The sequence below is a fragment of the Cibotium barometz genome, chromosome 33 (genome assembly GCF_041138505.1).
Source record: "Cibotium barometz isolate CiBa-2024 chromosome 33, ASM4113850v1, whole genome shotgun sequence".
NCBI classification, from domain to species: Eukaryota; Viridiplantae; Streptophyta; class Polypodiopsida; order Cyatheales; family Cibotiaceae; genus Cibotium; species Cibotium barometz.
Genome location: NC_141078.1, coordinates 43,542,573 through 43,560,070, shown reverse-complemented (window position 1 = coordinate 43,560,070; position 17,498 = coordinate 43,542,573). Strand labels below are relative to the sequence as shown.

General features: G+C 47.9%; 1 protein-coding gene across 1 annotated transcript in view; it reads left to right on the top strand.

Annotated features, from left to right (window-relative positions):
* Nucleotides 1–17,222, top strand: part of LOC147619608 (putative serine/threonine protein kinase IREH1) — a 119,438-nt gene extending 102,216 nt beyond the window's left edge. The window contains exons 14-18 of the mRNA XM_086773279.1: nt 5,259–5,310; nt 5,401–5,457; nt 5,881–6,042; nt 16,545–16,622; nt 16,747–17,222. Coding sequence (XP_086629405.1) covers nt 5,259–5,310; nt 5,401–5,457; nt 5,881–6,042; nt 16,545–16,622; nt 16,747–16,824 — 427 coding nt within the window. The 3' untranslated portion in view covers nt 16,825–17,222. The remainder of the gene's footprint in view (nt 1–5,258; nt 5,311–5,400; nt 5,458–5,880; nt 6,043–16,544; nt 16,623–16,746) is intronic.
* The last annotated feature ends 276 nt before the right edge of the window (nt 17,223–17,498 follow it).

The following is a 17,498-nucleotide window of genomic DNA, read 5'->3' as shown; positions in this document are numbered from 1 at the left end:
TGCTCAATTGCAAATCCCAAAAAAAAATTGAAGAAAATACCTCTGATTTCTGATTTCTGTTCGATTTGCAGGCTGTTGCAGGAAAAGAGGGTGGTGATGCTGCTGCAGAGATGTCACATGCTGATCGTATCCTGCAGCTGTGCAGGTAGGGAGGACGGCTGGTTTCACCTCTGCTGAAGGGCTTCAAGAGATACCAGCTTCGCTACTTCTTCTCCTTGCGATCAGACATACATTCGAAAACACGGTGTAGCAAGGAAACGGCGAAGTAAGCAACCCCTACCATGGCAGCAAAAGTGTAGGTTCGCACCATCCTTGGAGCGCAGTGGAGAAACGTTGCCTCCTGATTTACGCCTTCGCTGTCTCCTTCGCCTAGCGCACACGTTCATACGCTTAGTAGCCTTCGACGCCCAGCCTACGGCTGCTGCCTCCACGATCGACGGTTGCTACTAGCCTTCGCCTGCGTGCCTTCGCTCGCTACCTTCAGTGGTTCATTCCACGCTCGACTGCCTTCGCCCGCTTTGTGGACCAGCCGATCAAATGCGCTTGTCACCTGCGTTGTGATGCAACGCCCGCCTGGTAGCGCTTCGCTCGCCTAGCGCACTTACGCGCTACGAGTTTAATTGGCTGCGCCAGCTAGGCGACTTGCTGCAAGCGATGACGCGTGGCTATGGTTCTGGTCCTCAGCCAGTTGCTGTGCGCCTGAGTATGGACGTGTGCTGCCTCAGCCACGCTACAGGTCGCCTAGGGCTGCTGCCTTCGCCAACTGGTTCAACACTCGCAGCAAGGCCTGCAGGGCATCAACACTCGCAGCAAAGCCCTTTAGTGTGAGCAGCTTGTATCAAGGTCACAGTAGCCAGGCTCTGATACCAGTTGATGGGGAGAAACCTGAATTAGGGTTTAGAGTTCATTCATGGGAGACATACACAGAGAAGCAAGGGAGAGAGAGAGAGTGAGTTGTGGGGATAAGTCAACTCATGAAAAGCATGAGTGTGTGACTCCCCTATCACACATGTATATTGCACTAGTACACATAGTGCACTTAGTACATTAAAAGTACTAAGTGTACTATGTACTATAACTTATGGGCTTGTACACACTATAAGGGTGGGCATAACGCCTTTACCCCAACAGGGCCTTGTGTGAGAGGCTTGGAAGTTATTAAGTTAGAAGAAGCTTGAGGGAGAGAGACTAGAGAGAGTAGATACACTCATAGAGTATAGCTTGAGGCTTGAGGCTTGAAAGTTGAGAGAGAGAGTTGCTTGAACTTTGAAAACTTGAAGGGGTGTGTGTGCTTGTAGCCTAGAGAGAGGCAAGGGCAAGAGAGAAAGACAGAAAGAAAGAAAGCTGTATTAACGTCTACTAGAGGCCGAACTCGACCTATGAGACAAATCAATGTACAACTATCAATGTCCTCTGGATGTCCAGAAAAAAAAGGACAAAATGAACATGAAAGAAACTATGAAAGTGCTGAGCTAGTGGGGGGGTGTGATGGATGGAGCACTACTGCTAGAGGCTTAGTATGCAACCTATATGCGTAGGGTATACAAGAATGCAATGCAGATCTGTCTAGCTCCAACCAATACCATAATGGGGGTGTAATATGTGATACATAGGCGATGGCGAGGCAAAAATACCTCGGAGCATGATCTCCGGGTGTGAGTGTAAGTGAGCTAGGTGCTCCTGGATATGGTGCGCTGATGTCGAGCCCGTATCTCTGTGATCTCCCTCTGATGTAGTTTGGGAGTTTAGTAGCCTGGTGCTCTCGGCCTCCGTCTGGCTCGGAGGTCCGCAGCGCGCTGAAATGTAACCCCCTCTTGTGTCATGGTAGGCACTGGGATAGATCTCTGGAAGAAATCAGTGAGCTGGAGCTATCGCCCACACCACCTTGTGGTATGAGTCTGTAGCAGTGTCTCTCTGTGGCGCTCTCTAGCAAGAACTGGTGGAGTGAGGGATGTCCACTGATGATGGTGGTGTATCTCTCTCTAATGACACTATATGCTCTGCATCTGCATACATAATGCTCCTCACTCTCAACCTCCTCCTGGCATAGTCTGCATATCCTCTCTGCTCTGGGGATCCGTGCTGCCCTACCTGCCTCAATCTCAAGCTGGTGTGATGACAGTCTGAGTTGGCCAATCGCCACTTGGGCACTGTGAGGCATGTACACATCCATATATCCGGGTCGCTGAACGAATCCATCCGCTGAGATACGCATAAACTGATCTTTGTAGTATAGCATCTTTGGCGGTAGAGGCTGACTAGGTGTAATCCAAGTCTCATGGGTGTATCGCTGCCATAAATCCTGCCGAAGGACTTTGTTCCTCTCACTGTGAGAGAGCTGGATGTGTGGTGCATGTATATCATACTAGAAAGGTGGCAGGTGATCTATGTGGAGACCATGCTGAGTGAGCCACTGTATCATCTGTGAATACCATGATCTTCTATCTCCACTCTCTGTGAGCTGCCTGGACGCCTCAAAAGCTCTATGTGAGAGTCAATATGATGGCATATCTCTGATCCTTTGTATGAAACAAATCGTCTAGAAGAGGGCCTCTACTAGCATAGGAGGTGCAACAAACTCCGCTCGGAAAATGTCATGTGGGACGGAGGGTTTGCTGCGGATCATCCATGAGAGCATGAGAATCTGAGGCCTCTCTATCTGAGACCATGTGGAGGTGGCGAGCCCAGATGCCCATACTGTTGTAGCATACATCAAAGCAGGGTTGACTGGTGCGTCAAACAACCACCCCTTCGTGCGGGGCTCCTAGAAATGTGCCTAGTGACATGGCCAGAGCTGCATACCCTCGTGTGAGTCTATCCCTGACTGCCTGTGCCATAGTAAATCTTCCTGGCGGAGTCGCGAATGTAATCCCCAAGTACACATATGAGTCTACCACCTCTACCTGTCCTCCTACTAGTTTGAAGATGGCCTGTCGTCTAACCGGCCCTGAGGTGTGGAAATCATGACCTTGGTTTTCCCAAGGGTCACTGTAAGTCCCCTCTGTGTGTAGAAGTCATCGAGTGCATGGAGATGATGTTGTAGTCCCATCTGCGACTCAGAGACCAAAATGATATCATCTGCATATAGCATAATGTGGACTGTGGTACCTGAGATGTCTACCCCGTCCCCACCACTGTGAACAATGAAGTCAGCCACCTCATCAATGTATAGCCCAAATAGTGTAGGAGAGAGTGGCCATCCTTGCTTCACACCTATGGTGCTAGCAATAACATCAGATAGCCCCCCGGGACATCGTATGCGCCCGATGACCTGCTCATATAAAGCATAGATGCCCCAGACCATCTCTGATGGGATCCCCAATGACTGGAGGCACTGGAAGAGTCTCTCCCGTGGTACCGTGTCAAATGCTTTGCGGAAATCCACAAAGCAGTAGTATAATCTCCTCTCCCGCGCTCTAGCCTGATCAATGAAACATCTAAGAGTGAATATATGGTCAATAGTGGAGAAAGCTCGTCGGAATCCAGCCTGCCCTGGTGCTCGCAGTCCCTCCTCCTTTGCATATGAGCTCAACTTTGCCTCGAGCGTTGCGTCATAAAGTTTGGCCAATGTATGACCAATTATGATAGTCCTGTAGTTGCTAGGGTCTAGCATGTCTCCCGCTTTGTGGAGAGGCACGATGGTGTGCATAGTCCATTCAGCTGGTAGGCCCTCCACTAGTGCCCTATTAAAGAGATGAGCAGAGAGAGGCAAGGGCCAAGCCTCAAGGCCCAAGGCCCCAAGGCTCAAGCCTAAAGGCCAAGGCTCAAGGCAAGAGAGGCAAGGGCCCAAGGACCAAGCCTCAAGGGCCAAGCCTCAAGGCCCAAGCCTCAAAGGCTCAAGGCCTCCCCAAACGGCTAGAAACGGCCCCGCAAACGACTAGAAACGGGCAAAAAAAACCAGTCGGACTGTGCGCAGTGGCTCCCTGCCATCTCCCACAGCCGTCCCCATTCCTGCTGCCATCCCCTTCCTCGTCCCTTGTGAGGGACGCCTCCAGGGGGATGTCCGACTGTCCCCTGCCGTCCCCGTTGCTGAACCGTCCGGACTCGGTGTCCCTCCGTTCCAACAGTCCGTCCCTTCTGTCCCCTGTTACTATGACTCATACCCATGATCCGTATCCGTGCGCTAGAGGAGTTCTTAGCACAAGAGCTTGATCCATTCTAGGAAGATGCCCCCGACTTAGAGCATCAGGACCCTCCACCATACATAGAGATCTGGGAGGTTCTCTGCCGACATGACTTGCTCCCATCACTGAGGCCTGACCCTCTTTCTGCCTTGAGGCTGGTACTGGTTGAGAAGGGATCATAGGATCATCATCTCTTCTTTGGAGTATACACACATTGGTTTTTTTTCCATTTTTGCATTTCCTTTCCAGTTCTTCTGTGGCTTAGGATATCCATGGTACCATTGTATTACTTATGGTCTCATAGAACCTTGGCGTTTTCTGTAGACGTTAATTTAACTCTCTCTCTCCCTCTCCCTCTCTCTCTCTCTCTCTCTCTCTCTCTCTCTCATACCCGCACTTTGGCTCCGCACCCCAGAGTTGTTCTTAGTGAGCAAGCCCAATCTATCCTGCAGTGAGACGCCCTCGATCTAGAGCACCATGACCCTCCATGTGACGAAGGCAGATCCAGGAGATTCTACATGATATGCTTCCATCATAGTGGTTTTTTATTCCCTCCGCTGTTAGAACAGTTCTAGCCAAGGTGGGTATCATCATTAGCTCATCATGGCATATCTCAGTCGACACATAATCATCTGCTGATTACATGCACATACACTTGTGTTAGAGGTTTTCTTTTTACTTCTTTCACTTTTCCTTGGCTTGGTATATCCATAGTATCACTGTATCACTGTTGGTCTCATAGACCCTTGGGGTCTTTCGTAGATAGACTTTCTCTCTCTAGTATTACAGCCACATGGCTACCTTGTACTCTCTAGTCACATTATCATTTCTTTGTATAAGTAGCAATTTGGTTTCTTGTCTATGACCTTGTCAATTTATGGATTTTTTGTAACACTTTTTGGGTCTCATAGACCCTTTGGGTCTTTTGTAGATGTTAACTTATCTTTATTTCGTTACTTCATTCTTTCTTTCTAGTCAACAAAATAATCCCTTACGGAGAAATCCTTCCCTTGTTTTTCCTTGAAAGAAGTGAACCAGGTTGTCTTCTCTCTCCAGGTTTGACTGCCACAATTTCTGCAAAAAAACGCATGCCTGTCAGGATTAATGGCTATAATTATGTTGTTTTTGTGGCAGACTTCTTACTGAAGATCCAAATCAGAGATTGGGAGCTAAAGGTGCCCCAGAGGTATTATCTTGGCTTGATAAAAATTGAAAGGCGGTTGTAATAAGAGTTCAAACTTCAGATTATACTTAAGCTGCTGTTTTTTGTGTGTAGGTAAAAGGTCATCCTTTCTTTAAGGACATAAGCTGGGACAATCTAGCTAGACAAAAGGTGGGCATTAAGCTTTAGTATTTTGTTTTTGTTTTTTGGTTGCCAATTTAGCCTGTTAAACTGATTTTTGAGAGAGCAGTGCATCAATTTGTACCATAGTTACAGGATACGGTGAAATGCAGGGCTTCTGAGTAAACATCTTGTTTCAGGGGTTTCCATATCCCAAACCGCACATTTCAGCCGTTCAACCCCCTAATTTGAGATTGATGTTAGCTTTTCTTTCTTCTTTATTCTCACCTATCTCCTTTCCCCCACTCTACCTACATTTACTCTCCCATGCTCTTACATCTCTCTGTGTTTCTCTTCTCCCTCTCTTTTCCCCCCTGATGTTGTGTTTCTTCATTTCAGCCCTATCAAAAATGCGGTTCTCATTTTGATAATAAAGTGGTTAATGGCTAGTCTTTTTTTTCCCTGTTTTTGCAGGCTGCCTTTGTTCCAAGTCCTGAAAGTGTGGATGATACGAGTTATTTCACATCTAGACACCTTGAAGGTTATGCGAACTCATCACCACAATTTGGAGATTCAAGTGATTGCTCAACCAGTTGTTCAAGCTCTAATTCTATGAAGGCAATACTAAATGAAGGGGTATGTTAACTGCAGCTTGATATTAAGTCTGCTTTGAAGAAACTACCTTGATATTTTCTTCCTAAGTATGCGATGCTTAGGGATGGTAGTGTTAAACAGTGGGATCTTAGGAATCCTGGGCAGGAAGCTTTATGTAAAATCTTTGCAAGTATTGTTGCTAAGGTCTTGACTGCTTATACATCTGCATACTGCTCCGTTGTTCAAATGTGCTTTTACACACTACCCAGCCTGGAATTTCCACTACAGCAAGTGCGAAAAACGCAAGCTGGAGCTCCTCCCTGTCGACCCCCTTTGCCATCTTGTCGCCTACCTCCCGCCCCTGCCTTGCTTTCCTTCAGCCTCCAGTCTGCCTTCTCCTGAGACCCCCGCTGTTCTGTCCTCCCTTCTGTCCTTTACCCTTGCTGCCAGCCCCCCTCTCCCGCCATTTGGCCCTTCTCTGTCCCTTCCACCTCTTCTTAAGCCCCCGCATGCTTTCCTCTCTCTTTTTGCTGTCCGTCTTCACACCACTGCCCACATTCCTTCCTTTGCCTTCTGCCCTCTGTTGCCAGCTTTTTTTTTTTTTTTAATCCTTCTGCCCAGGCTGGTCCTCTCGCTGCCCCCTTTTCCTTCACCCCCCCCCCCCTTTTTCACAAGCCCTATCCTCTTTCGCCCCTCCCGTTAGTTCCTGCGCTTGGGTTGCTGCTATTTCGGAGAATGTTAGCTTCCTCTTGTCTTCACCCCTTCAGGAGGACTCCATGGCAGCGGCTTCGTCATCCCTGGCCGAGGCCGTCATCCCTTGCCCATTTTCAGAAGTGGACCTTCAGCTCTTGGCATCAACAATTTCCTCCCCCGTGGCCTCTTCATTGGTTTGCAAGCTCGTGGGGAGCCGCTCACACATTGGTCAGATGTGGATTTGCTGTAGGCAGCCCTCGCTGGCAAGCCCAGCAAAATCACTGATATTCATTTTCTTGGGCATGGCTACATGCAGGTGGAGTTTGACTCTTGGATTGTCTGGCTTCCCTATGACAGTTGGCTTCCTAGGCCTCATAAAGGAGTATATCTCCCTCGTGCAGTTGATTGGTCGATTGATTGGACAGGTCTTGGAATCCCCCCAGACGGCGGCCTCAGTGGTGGCCAAGGCAACTTGAATTCCCTCCATCAGAATATGCATTGCCTCTATGAAGGCTCTTCCACATGTCATCGTGCTGGCCAACCTCCTCCAGGAAGGGACGATTTCGCAATGCGTGGAGTATTCAGGTCTCCCAAGGCAGTGCTTCATTTGCAGACAAATGGGACACCTTGTTATGTACTGGACACTAATCTACTGATTAGGGATCTAATCTAGCTAGCGGGGTTAGGGGACCCTGGGATTAGGGATTAGCAGGCAGATACTTGGCTAGGGTTCTTGGATTGATAAAACAAGCTTAATGGCCTTTTATAGCAAGTTAGCTATTTATGACGTAGTTATCACTATAGTGAGAGCTTGGGTTATTGTGAGACACAGTTGTGGGGATGCACCACTAAAGATCTACCTTGGACCAAGAGAGCAAACATGCTCATGCCACGCACATAGAAGAAAGGAGAGTGGATCCCCATTCAGTCAAGTGAAGAGGTTGATACTCCTTTAGAGTTAAAGGTAAAATTTTTAGGAGATGGCTCCATTGAAATTGTACTTGCAAAAATATGTTGGAGCTTAGCTGATGTTCGAGAGCACTTGATCATCATGGGTATAAAAGATACAAGAGATGGAAGTTTAAAAATTTCAGAACGAAAGGCTAGTTGCTTCTTGTCTACACATTAACTAAATTACTATGAGTTGTTGCCTCATATTTCTATTTTGATTTTATATAATTTTCCTTGTAGATTGGAAGACATATGGAGAAGTCTGTTATGCTTAATTTAACATGGATAGAAGATCATGTTGAATTACTTAAAGGAGAAGGTTTGTAGGAGAAATCAGAGACTGGCGAGTACGTATGTAATTCCACCGGTTGGTGTAGAATGTTTGGTTGAACATAATTCTAATCAATACACGTAAATACATTAAGATTTAATGGACAACAAGCACAATACAAAATGTAATTTGCTGAATCGACAAGAGACGCACAATGACCGGAACGGCAAGTCCCTACCTCAAATAATATATATTGATCTTGGGAGAATCAAGTACATCGTGTGATGGGCATTGCTGACTAGATTTCCATATCGATGTATATAAATACAGTATTGCAAGCCAAGATGGGAGCACCACCGATCGTAGTCAAGGCTCTTGCCAGATCAGTGTCCTTCATTCATAGCACCTAGGAGCTTCCCTGACATCGGCATGCACGACTTGCTTTAGAGTCCTCTCATCAGCTAGCCATGGAGGGAGACACTTCATGTTGGTTTGCGCAGATAGCATCCTGGTTTGAGCTCCATGGATTCAGTTTAGATAGACTTCCACCCTTCCAGTACTCTTTGGAGGCACCCTCTCTCACCTTGACACATTCTGAGATTAGTAGAGTCATCAGACAGAACCTCATTCAGTTGGACACTAGGAGGACATGGCTAGAGCCCTCACAGGAGTTGGGAACAAAAATGGCTTTCCATAGAGACCATCTTCTCCGCACCACTGAGGATGGCTTTGCACTTAGACCGAGCTACATGGATACCCATCTGTCTCATGGATTGAGGTGCGCCATTGGGCAGATCCGCACCTCTTCACATCATTTAGAGATAGAGACAGGCAGATTTAGAGGCATACCTCCAGGGGACAGGATTTGTCAGATTTGTCGGACAGAGCCAAAGACGCAGGAGCACTACATCTGTCGCTGCACAACATACTATGAGATTCGAGGGTGCTACCATTGCCTTTTCAGAGAGGGATTTAGACCACTGGCTAGAGTCATGGACTATTGTGATTAGAGATGCTTGGGTTTTTATCTCCTGGAGATCCGCAGGCTCAGAGAGTCCATTATCAGGAGAAGACGCCCAACTGGCAGGGAGTCCACACAGAGGCAGATTACTGACTTCTTTAGAGGGACTACCCGGGAGGACACACAGCCGACAGCCCAGCAACAGGCACCCCGTGGGACTCTAGTTGAGAGAGCTATCCAGTTGGGTAGATCCAGATGCCCAAGGGTTCGCGGATCCTCACATCGGAGACGGTGCCTACACCGGAGGATTCAGAGCATAATTGCGAGGCATCGAGCTCGTCCGACCAGGCATCTCACTATGGCAGATATCCAGGCCATCCTGCAGAGACCCATGCTAGAGCTCCTAGGATGATTACCACTCTAGCCATATACTGTTGTACTCACTGTCACTTTTGTACTCCCCCATATTCATGTATTCATGTATCCATGTACTCATGTACCCCATTTTGACTAGTAGCATTAGCTTCCCACTCTCCCTAGTTGCTGCTTCCGGATGCTCCCTACTGATGTATTGTAGAGCTAGATACTTACCTTCAGTTCTTTCTTTTCATTTCCAGACAGTGTATCAGATGTCACATGGTTGTAACTTTGGTCTCATAGGTCACTTTGGCCTTTGAAGATGTTAATATAGCATTTCATTTCATTCCATTTCTCTCTTCTCCTCACTAGTGTGTGGTTGCACTCTAGGCACTAGCCAACATTTGGTATCAGAGCTTGTGCTGTTGCAGCCCGTGGAGCTTCACGTACAGATCTCGGCGCTGCTTCAGAGCCTGCTGCTGTCTCAGAGCCGTCCACCGTGCTCCAGAGCCTGCTGCCACCGGCCATAGGGGTGGCGCTAGTGTGCAGCCAACCGCCGCCAGTGGTCAGCCTTGGATCCGCCAACCTTAGAGGCGGCATTGCTGCCCAGTGAGCCACCGCTATCGGCCAGTCTTGCGCGCGGCATCACCTCCGCTTATTTGGCACCTGTGCCCAGTTCCCCCTCTGTTCAGCCGGCTTGAGACCATCTTTGTCCTCTAAGATCGTTGCCAATGCCTCACCTACAACTGCTCCTCCAGCCCTATACTCAACTCCAACTCTAGCTCAGCCTTGTGCATCATAAGGGGAAGAGGGAAGAAGAAGCTAAACTCACATCAGCATTTTGGTCACAAAGGAACACACATTTTTTGGGGACTTTCTTTCTCATACATTTTTTGTCAAAATTCAAAGCCTTAGTGTTGCATATTTGGGGATTCTTGTTCATAAGGGAAAAGTGGAAGCATCCATAGGCACTCTTGCTCCTGTGCAATACTCCCGGAGTCTTGTGTTAGCTCATTCAAGCATACACCTTGTTTTTGGTATACTTCGGCGATCACACCTTCAATCCCGTCATAACCTAGTGCCTTGTGTGCGCACTCGTGTAACTCTCTTTTTCCCAAGAGCGCACATCAAGGGGGGGATTTCATGTTCCTAAGTTCTCTCTCCAGCTTTGGGAAATCCCGTACTACTGTGAGGTTGTCGCAAAGAGTTGCTTCCACTAACTTTCTGGGTTTGGTGCATTCATGACAACTGAAAATCGGCTTGATGGTCCCAACTACTCATTATGGAGCTTCATGGTGAAAAGTCTATTGATTGCCAAGGGGCTATGGGAGATTATCATAGGGCAAGAGCCTCATCCTGCAGCACCAACTCCTGGCACCTCCTTGGCATCAAGGGCAATTGAAACTATGGCACAAGCTGTGTCAGGAATTTCAGCATAGTTTCCTAGACCCACTCAAGATCAAAGACGATGGGATGCCCCTGATGCTCAAGCAATGGCCATGATTGCTCTTTCAGTAAAGCGATCAATTGTACCTCACATGTGATTCTACCCTTTTGCAAGGGCTGCCTGGGTGGTCCTTGAGACTATGTTCTAGTCCCGTAATGAAGCACGAGTCATGTACCTGATGCGAGAGCTGGATAACTTGACGATGAACGAAGATGACTCCATTGCAGATCATCTTACCAAGGTGACAGACCTAAACGAATAGATGAGGTAGTTGATAACAGAAAATTGGTCACCACCATTCTTAACTCCTTACCTGAGTCCTATTAGAGTTTCCATACTTCTCTGAATCTCTCTATGAGAGGAGAAGGCAATCCTATATCCTTTGAGGAGTTGGTTGGATTACTTCTCCATGAGGAGCAGCCAAGGAAGAATAGATCCAGGGGTGATGCAAGCAGAGGAGACCAAGCCTACTTCTCCAAGGACAAGGACAAGGACAAAGTGTCATTATTGGCACAAGCCAGGGCACTACATCGAAGAGTGTTGAAAGAGGCTTGCAAAAAGCTGAAAGCTGATGAAGACTCTACAAACTCCGCTTCTTCTACCTTCGACGACAAGAAGCAGCAGCCAGAAGAAAAAGTAAACCTAGTCCAGAATGACTGGGCTTTCTAGCCACATTATCATTATGGGGGGGATATTAAATATTAATAGTGATTAATGTGGGAATAAACAAGTGCTAGGTGGTTGAGTAAACTAGCACTGAATGTAGGCCTTAAATAAAGCGGTTCCAATGTGTGTGAACAACCGCTTGTATGTACAAGTCTCTTGTGTGGGAACAGCCTCTTAAAAGGCATCATATTTGGCGTATGTGGTGGCATCATTTCTAGCATATGCTTTAGAATATGTAATGGGATCTGTCCTATAAAAAGACCTATGTTTATAACAAATTTATGCTTTCCACTACATCTTGTACTTCCACAACACAACTCACCACCATACTCCACACATCCGCCACAACTTCTTTCATATGCACGCGGCGGTCTACCGCCAAGCCACCTTGCGGTTCCATGCCCCAGAACTGTTGGTATGATGACGAATGTCGGGCCACACGCTCCCGTCTTAAGCACGAGGTACGGATTGGGCAAATCACGAAGCGCCAAGCGCAACGGATTTCTCAACGGCTCACCCGACTCAAGAAACGGGAGTTCTATGCTCGGAAAGAGGATGAGTTATACTGACTTTTCTTAGGGCCGAACTGTAAAGAGGCATGGAGGAAACTCTGAGAACATCGCCCTCCCACACCTATCACCTGCCCAGACACATGGCACTCCTATGCATGCTCCCATCATATCCCCCATTAGCCACCCCTATTCCCACCACCAGACCCCTGCCCCACCACCTCCACCTTCTTCACAAAGGGCATGGTCCTCAAGGCCATTCGTAGACTACGCAATGGGCGAGCCCAAGATCATGAGGGACTCACTACCGAGTCCATCTCGGATGCCCATGATACCCTAGCGCCCCTACTAGCCTACATGTTCAATAGAGCCCTTTGTGAAGGATTTCCACCCTCTTGGTCCACCAACACCATCACCCCCATCCTCAAAGCCGGAGATCCACTTGATCCTAATAACCACAGGATGATCATGATTGGCCACACATTGGCCAAGCTCTATGGATCAGTGCTAGAGGCGGAGCTCAATTCATTTGCAGAGAGCCAGGGCTGTAGAGCCTCAGGACAGGCTGGCTTTTAGAGGAGCTACTCTACCCTTGACCACATCTTCACCCTCCGTGCCATCATCGAGGAGGGTACAGCTCGACACCAGAGGGTTTACTACTGCTTTGTGGATTTCCGTAAAGCTTTTCATACTGTACCCCGAGCCCGCCTCTTACACCGTCTACAGGAGATCGGAGTCCCATCTGGCATGGTTTGGAGCATCATCGCCCTCTATGAGTCCGTCATCGGACGAGTGAGAGCCCCAGGAGGTACATCATAGGAGATTTCTAGCACCATCGGGGTGAAACAGGGCTGCCCTCTATCACCCACTCTTTTCGGCCTCTACATTGACGAGATCTCGAGCTTAATTGATGGATTAGGTGGGGCTGGTCCCACACTGGCAGGCATATTGATCCCCATACTACTACTTTATGCAGATGACATCGTCCTCCTCTCAGACTCAGCCGAAGGGCTTCAGAGACAGTTGGATGCCTTACATGACTTTTGCACTCAGCGGGACCTCTCTGTTAACCTTGGTAAAACCAAGGTAATGGTCTTCAATACCTCCTGCCCCGTCACATCCAGATTGAGCTTCACATATAGAGGGGATCATGTGGAGATTGTCTCATCCTATGTCTACCTTGGTGTCACTTTCAGTGGCCCACGCTTTACCATGCTTCCCGCAGCACATGCCAGAGTGATGCGGGGATATGCAGCCTTGAGCTTAGTTGAGCGGCAGTGCTTCCAGGCACATTTCCAGAGTGGAGATAGGTAGAGCTGAGCGCATCTTCAGAGCCGGGAAGCTCGTACGGACACCCAGAGAGGAGAGGATTTGCCATCTATGCCACACAGAGGTTGAGACGGAGGAGCATTACATATGCCACTGCCCAGTATACTATGAGATCCACGGGAGGTTTCACTGTCTATTTCGTGAGGGATTCGGTCCACTCTCTAGGATCATTGATTTCCAGGACCAGCGTTGCTTGGGCCTCTTCCTACTTGAGCTCCGCTGACACAGGGACACCTTCTTGAGACACAGGCCCCAGCCAACCATCACCAGTTTCTCCGGACCCAAAAGGTGGAGGAAACCGACATAGTGGATCTTGTGGACCCTCCACGAGCTACCCTGGACCTATCTCGCCCGAGAGGAGTTGGCCTATGAGACCAGAGAGGTACAATAATATCCATGGCATATCTCATCATGGAATGGAAAATAAAACAGAATGAAAACATAAATATAGGTATCTCATTGGGGTGATACAAAACTGTCCATGGAAACTCGTCATGGAAAACTAAGAACATAAAAACATGGGAGCAACATCAGCTCCAAGTAGATGGTATACCACTCTCCAAAATGTCAAGCATGGGGTTGACGAGTATGGCCGAGAGGTCTCCCTCAGCTATGTCACGTGGAAAGGTAGCTCGATGGCGGTGGAGCATGTCCTGGATCTGGACCTAATGAGGTGATTGTGGGGGGGGGGGGGGTCGAGGGCGTCGGGCATTCTGGAGTGCAGAGGCTCAGTCCGAGGTACACCTTAGTCACCCCAGCTATGATGTATGCAGCACCAGTATGGGCCCCTAACCTCTCCACATATGATTGGCATCGGATGGAGAGACCGCAGATCCTCATGATCTCTAGGATGATTCGCAGAGTGAACCATCAATACCACATGAGATCGTCAGAGCAGAGCTTGCGGTGCCCCCCCATGATGGTAGAGGCTCTATTTCAGACCATAGCCTACGTCAGACACATCAGAGGCATGGGTCCAGAGAGACTACCTCACTTGGCCATGGAGTCCTCATCCAGAGTACTGCCACAGAGGGCCTTCACCCATCATGGTATGCTGCAGTAGATGAGTGGTTCTCAGCACATGGGCTCGACATGGATGGATTACCGCCCTTCCAGTATGAAGATGACTCCCCATACTTTACACTCTCCCAAGAGGAGAGGAATAGAGTTCTGACACAGGATTTGATCCAGATGCACACTAGGGAGACTTGGTTGGGTCCCCTTCCCACCAAGATGCAGTACTACAGAGATCATTTCCTTAGATTCACAAAGGATGGATTTGTCAGACGCCCAGGCTATATGGATGTACACATGTCTCACGCTATGAGGGTGACTATTGGCCAGATCAGAGTTTCCTCAGATTGGGGCAGGGAGAGCAGCACAGACCCCTAGAGAGGACAGAGTATGCAGATTATGCTACAGAGGTAGAGACAGAGGAAACTACAACACCCCCCCCCCCCCCTCCTCTCCCCCAAAGAGTGGTTAAGCTCTTTCAATCACCATGTTATCCCCCTAGTAGTCCTCGGTTCAGACGGGGGCCTCGCACTCAATTTTTTTAGTAGGCTCTCGCGGCCCGCTGACCCTCTCCCCCATTGAGGACTTTAGCGGCAGATTGCTTTATTAGCAGGGGAGGATTATTGGTTTCCATGTTCACCAGTGGCACATTGACCCTCCTCCGGCCAAGGTGGCCCAGGACATATCTTGGCAACTTTGGCTCTGGGAGAGGCAACTTTTGTGCGTGTCCAATGGGAGCTTGGCAAGTGGGAGTGGGCAGGACCCTTTGAGCCCGGAGATCCCAACCACCCCCTTTTTCATTACAGGGCGAGGATGGGTCGCAGGATCTAGATGCATGAGATCAATGGTATCCCGGCAGCGGCAGCGCATGGGACCTCCCAGGGCATCTTTTCCTCAGATTTTTGGAAGCACCTGTGGGACAGCTATGAGCCAAGGAAGATCACACTATTCCATTGGCAGCTAGCCCACCGCAGCCTTGCTATCGGCACTTGCTTGGCCATCGGACGATGGTGGCCGGCACAGTGTGCGTGTTGCAGCCATCCCACGGAGTTGGCGGCACTACCTTTGGGACTGTCCCAAAGTGCAACTAGTTTGGCTAAGGATCCTTTGCCTCTACATGACGGTACAGTCTGCACCGCGTACCATCACCTGGGTCAGCCCCGCGCTTTCCTATGAGGTGGCAGCAAGAGGACATGCTCTCCGACTCTCTTACTGCAGATTGATACAATACCCACCCCTGACATATCGTTGCAGCCCTAGTCTCCTGGGACCAGTCAGAGATAGGAGATCATCAGCAGCATAGCTGCATGGCATATATGGCAGGCTCATTGCAGTGAGGCTATTGAGGGCACTCTTCCCCCCCCCCCCCCACCCCCCCTCCCCGCACACACCCCGCCCTGACCCTATATGAGGTAGTTTCCCTCCTGAGGCGGCCAGCCATGGAGAGAACCACCTTTTTCCTCTTATGAGCGTTTTGAGCATGTACACTTAGCCTATGGCTGCTGTTTTTAACTAATAGAAAGATCTTTTTCCCAAAAAAGAAAACGTTCCACTTCAGCAATAAGCAGGTCTGAGTGTAGAAAGTAAACAAACTAAAAGAAAACCAATTAAAGTAAACATGTAATTGTCAGTACAGTGGTGACCAAGTTAATTAATCCATGCTGTGTAATCAAGCTTTGAAGCACATGCTAATTTCATTTCATCTCTGGTCTCTTCCCATCCGTCTACCGTAAGTCCTTAACATTTTCTAGTAAACACAGAAGTGTGCATTGACCTCAACAAGATCAATGGCGTTCTCTGAGCCAAGACAATTTATTCTTTGTTGATATGTTTGCAAATCTGTAATGGCTGACATGGCAATGAACGGCATCCACTACTAGGCAGCCTAGTCACAAGCTCTTGCAACTCTGGCGTGCTAGACTTGTAATCTTCCCAGCAAACTAAGCAGAGCTATATTACTTCGTCTATATCAGTAACTCAAATACTGGGTGGGTCCACGGTTTTGTGGGGGACACAACATGACAGAGTATGACAGTAGGGTTTCTTGTTCTACTTGTTTGTCTCATGCTGGTGTACGTACTAGGATTTGAGGAGTAAAATTCACAAATGCTGAGCAAAGGTGGTTCCAGTCTCATGGTGGAGATGAGATTACTTTTTAGCATAATTGCACTTCAGTGTGTTAGGAGCACTATGTTTTCAGCAGATCTTGGGAGCTCGGTGCTTCTTTCGAGGCACTTATTTGCATTTCAGCAGGAGTTCTTCACTTTTTTTTATGTTGTTTATGGTCTCCCACCCCAGAAAAGAAAAAGTAATGCAGAAAGGTCTTGCGCTATGCTAATTTAACAGGAGGATGAATGTGGGGATCTTGCTGACTTCCAAAGAAGCCCATCAGTTGAACGCACTTTCAACAACTTTTCTTTCAAGGTACATGATCTTGGGCTGAGCGTTTTTTTGAAGAACAGTATTTTCTCATAGGACTGTACTATACTAGCTATGCTTGCTTGTGAGTCTATGGAGTTTTAACTGAACGCTCTCTTTATTTTCATAGAATGCATCACAACTTGCCTACATGAATTATGATATCCTTTCACAAACCGGAAGGGATGCTTTGAAAGGGCATTCATGACATCAATCAGCATCGTAAACATTCGTTCCAATGTACACTTGGACTTCTGTAAATTATGTAGCATTTACCAAAAAAGAAAAGATGTCACTCGAGTTTGCTCTGAGTAATATACCGTTTTAAGCAAGACGGTGAAGCTGTCGATGAGGGTGTATCTTAGCTCTAATTACCAAATTTTGACTTCAATGTCCTTATGATGGTGGGCATGAGTTGGTGGCTTTGTGCTTGGGATGTACATTTGGGATGTACATTGTCCAGGAATGAACAGCACAAGTGGAAACCTAGGGCAAGTCCTTTTTGGAATGTACATAATATTCAGTGAGTGTATATATCTCGAAATATAATGAAGAGCTTGACTTCTTCCTTGGGAGGAAGTGCGAGGTGTTCTTATTCTCTTAAAAGCCTCGCCTTGTAAAATGTGGTTTCTTATGTGACATCATAGTCTTAGTAACATCCAGTGTTAATAAGATAGAGTGTTAGTGGTTCAGCTCACTTTGGGATTTCTGGTTAGAAATTAGGGGTGGATTATTAGTCATAGTCATGCAAAATGGGAAACAAAAACAGAAGATAAAATGGCATGTTTGAAGGACAAACACCATGTCAGCAAGGGAGATGCAAAGTAAGGGGGAGGGGTTACATGGAGACGTAAATAGAGTAGGAAAGTAATGAAGGAAATG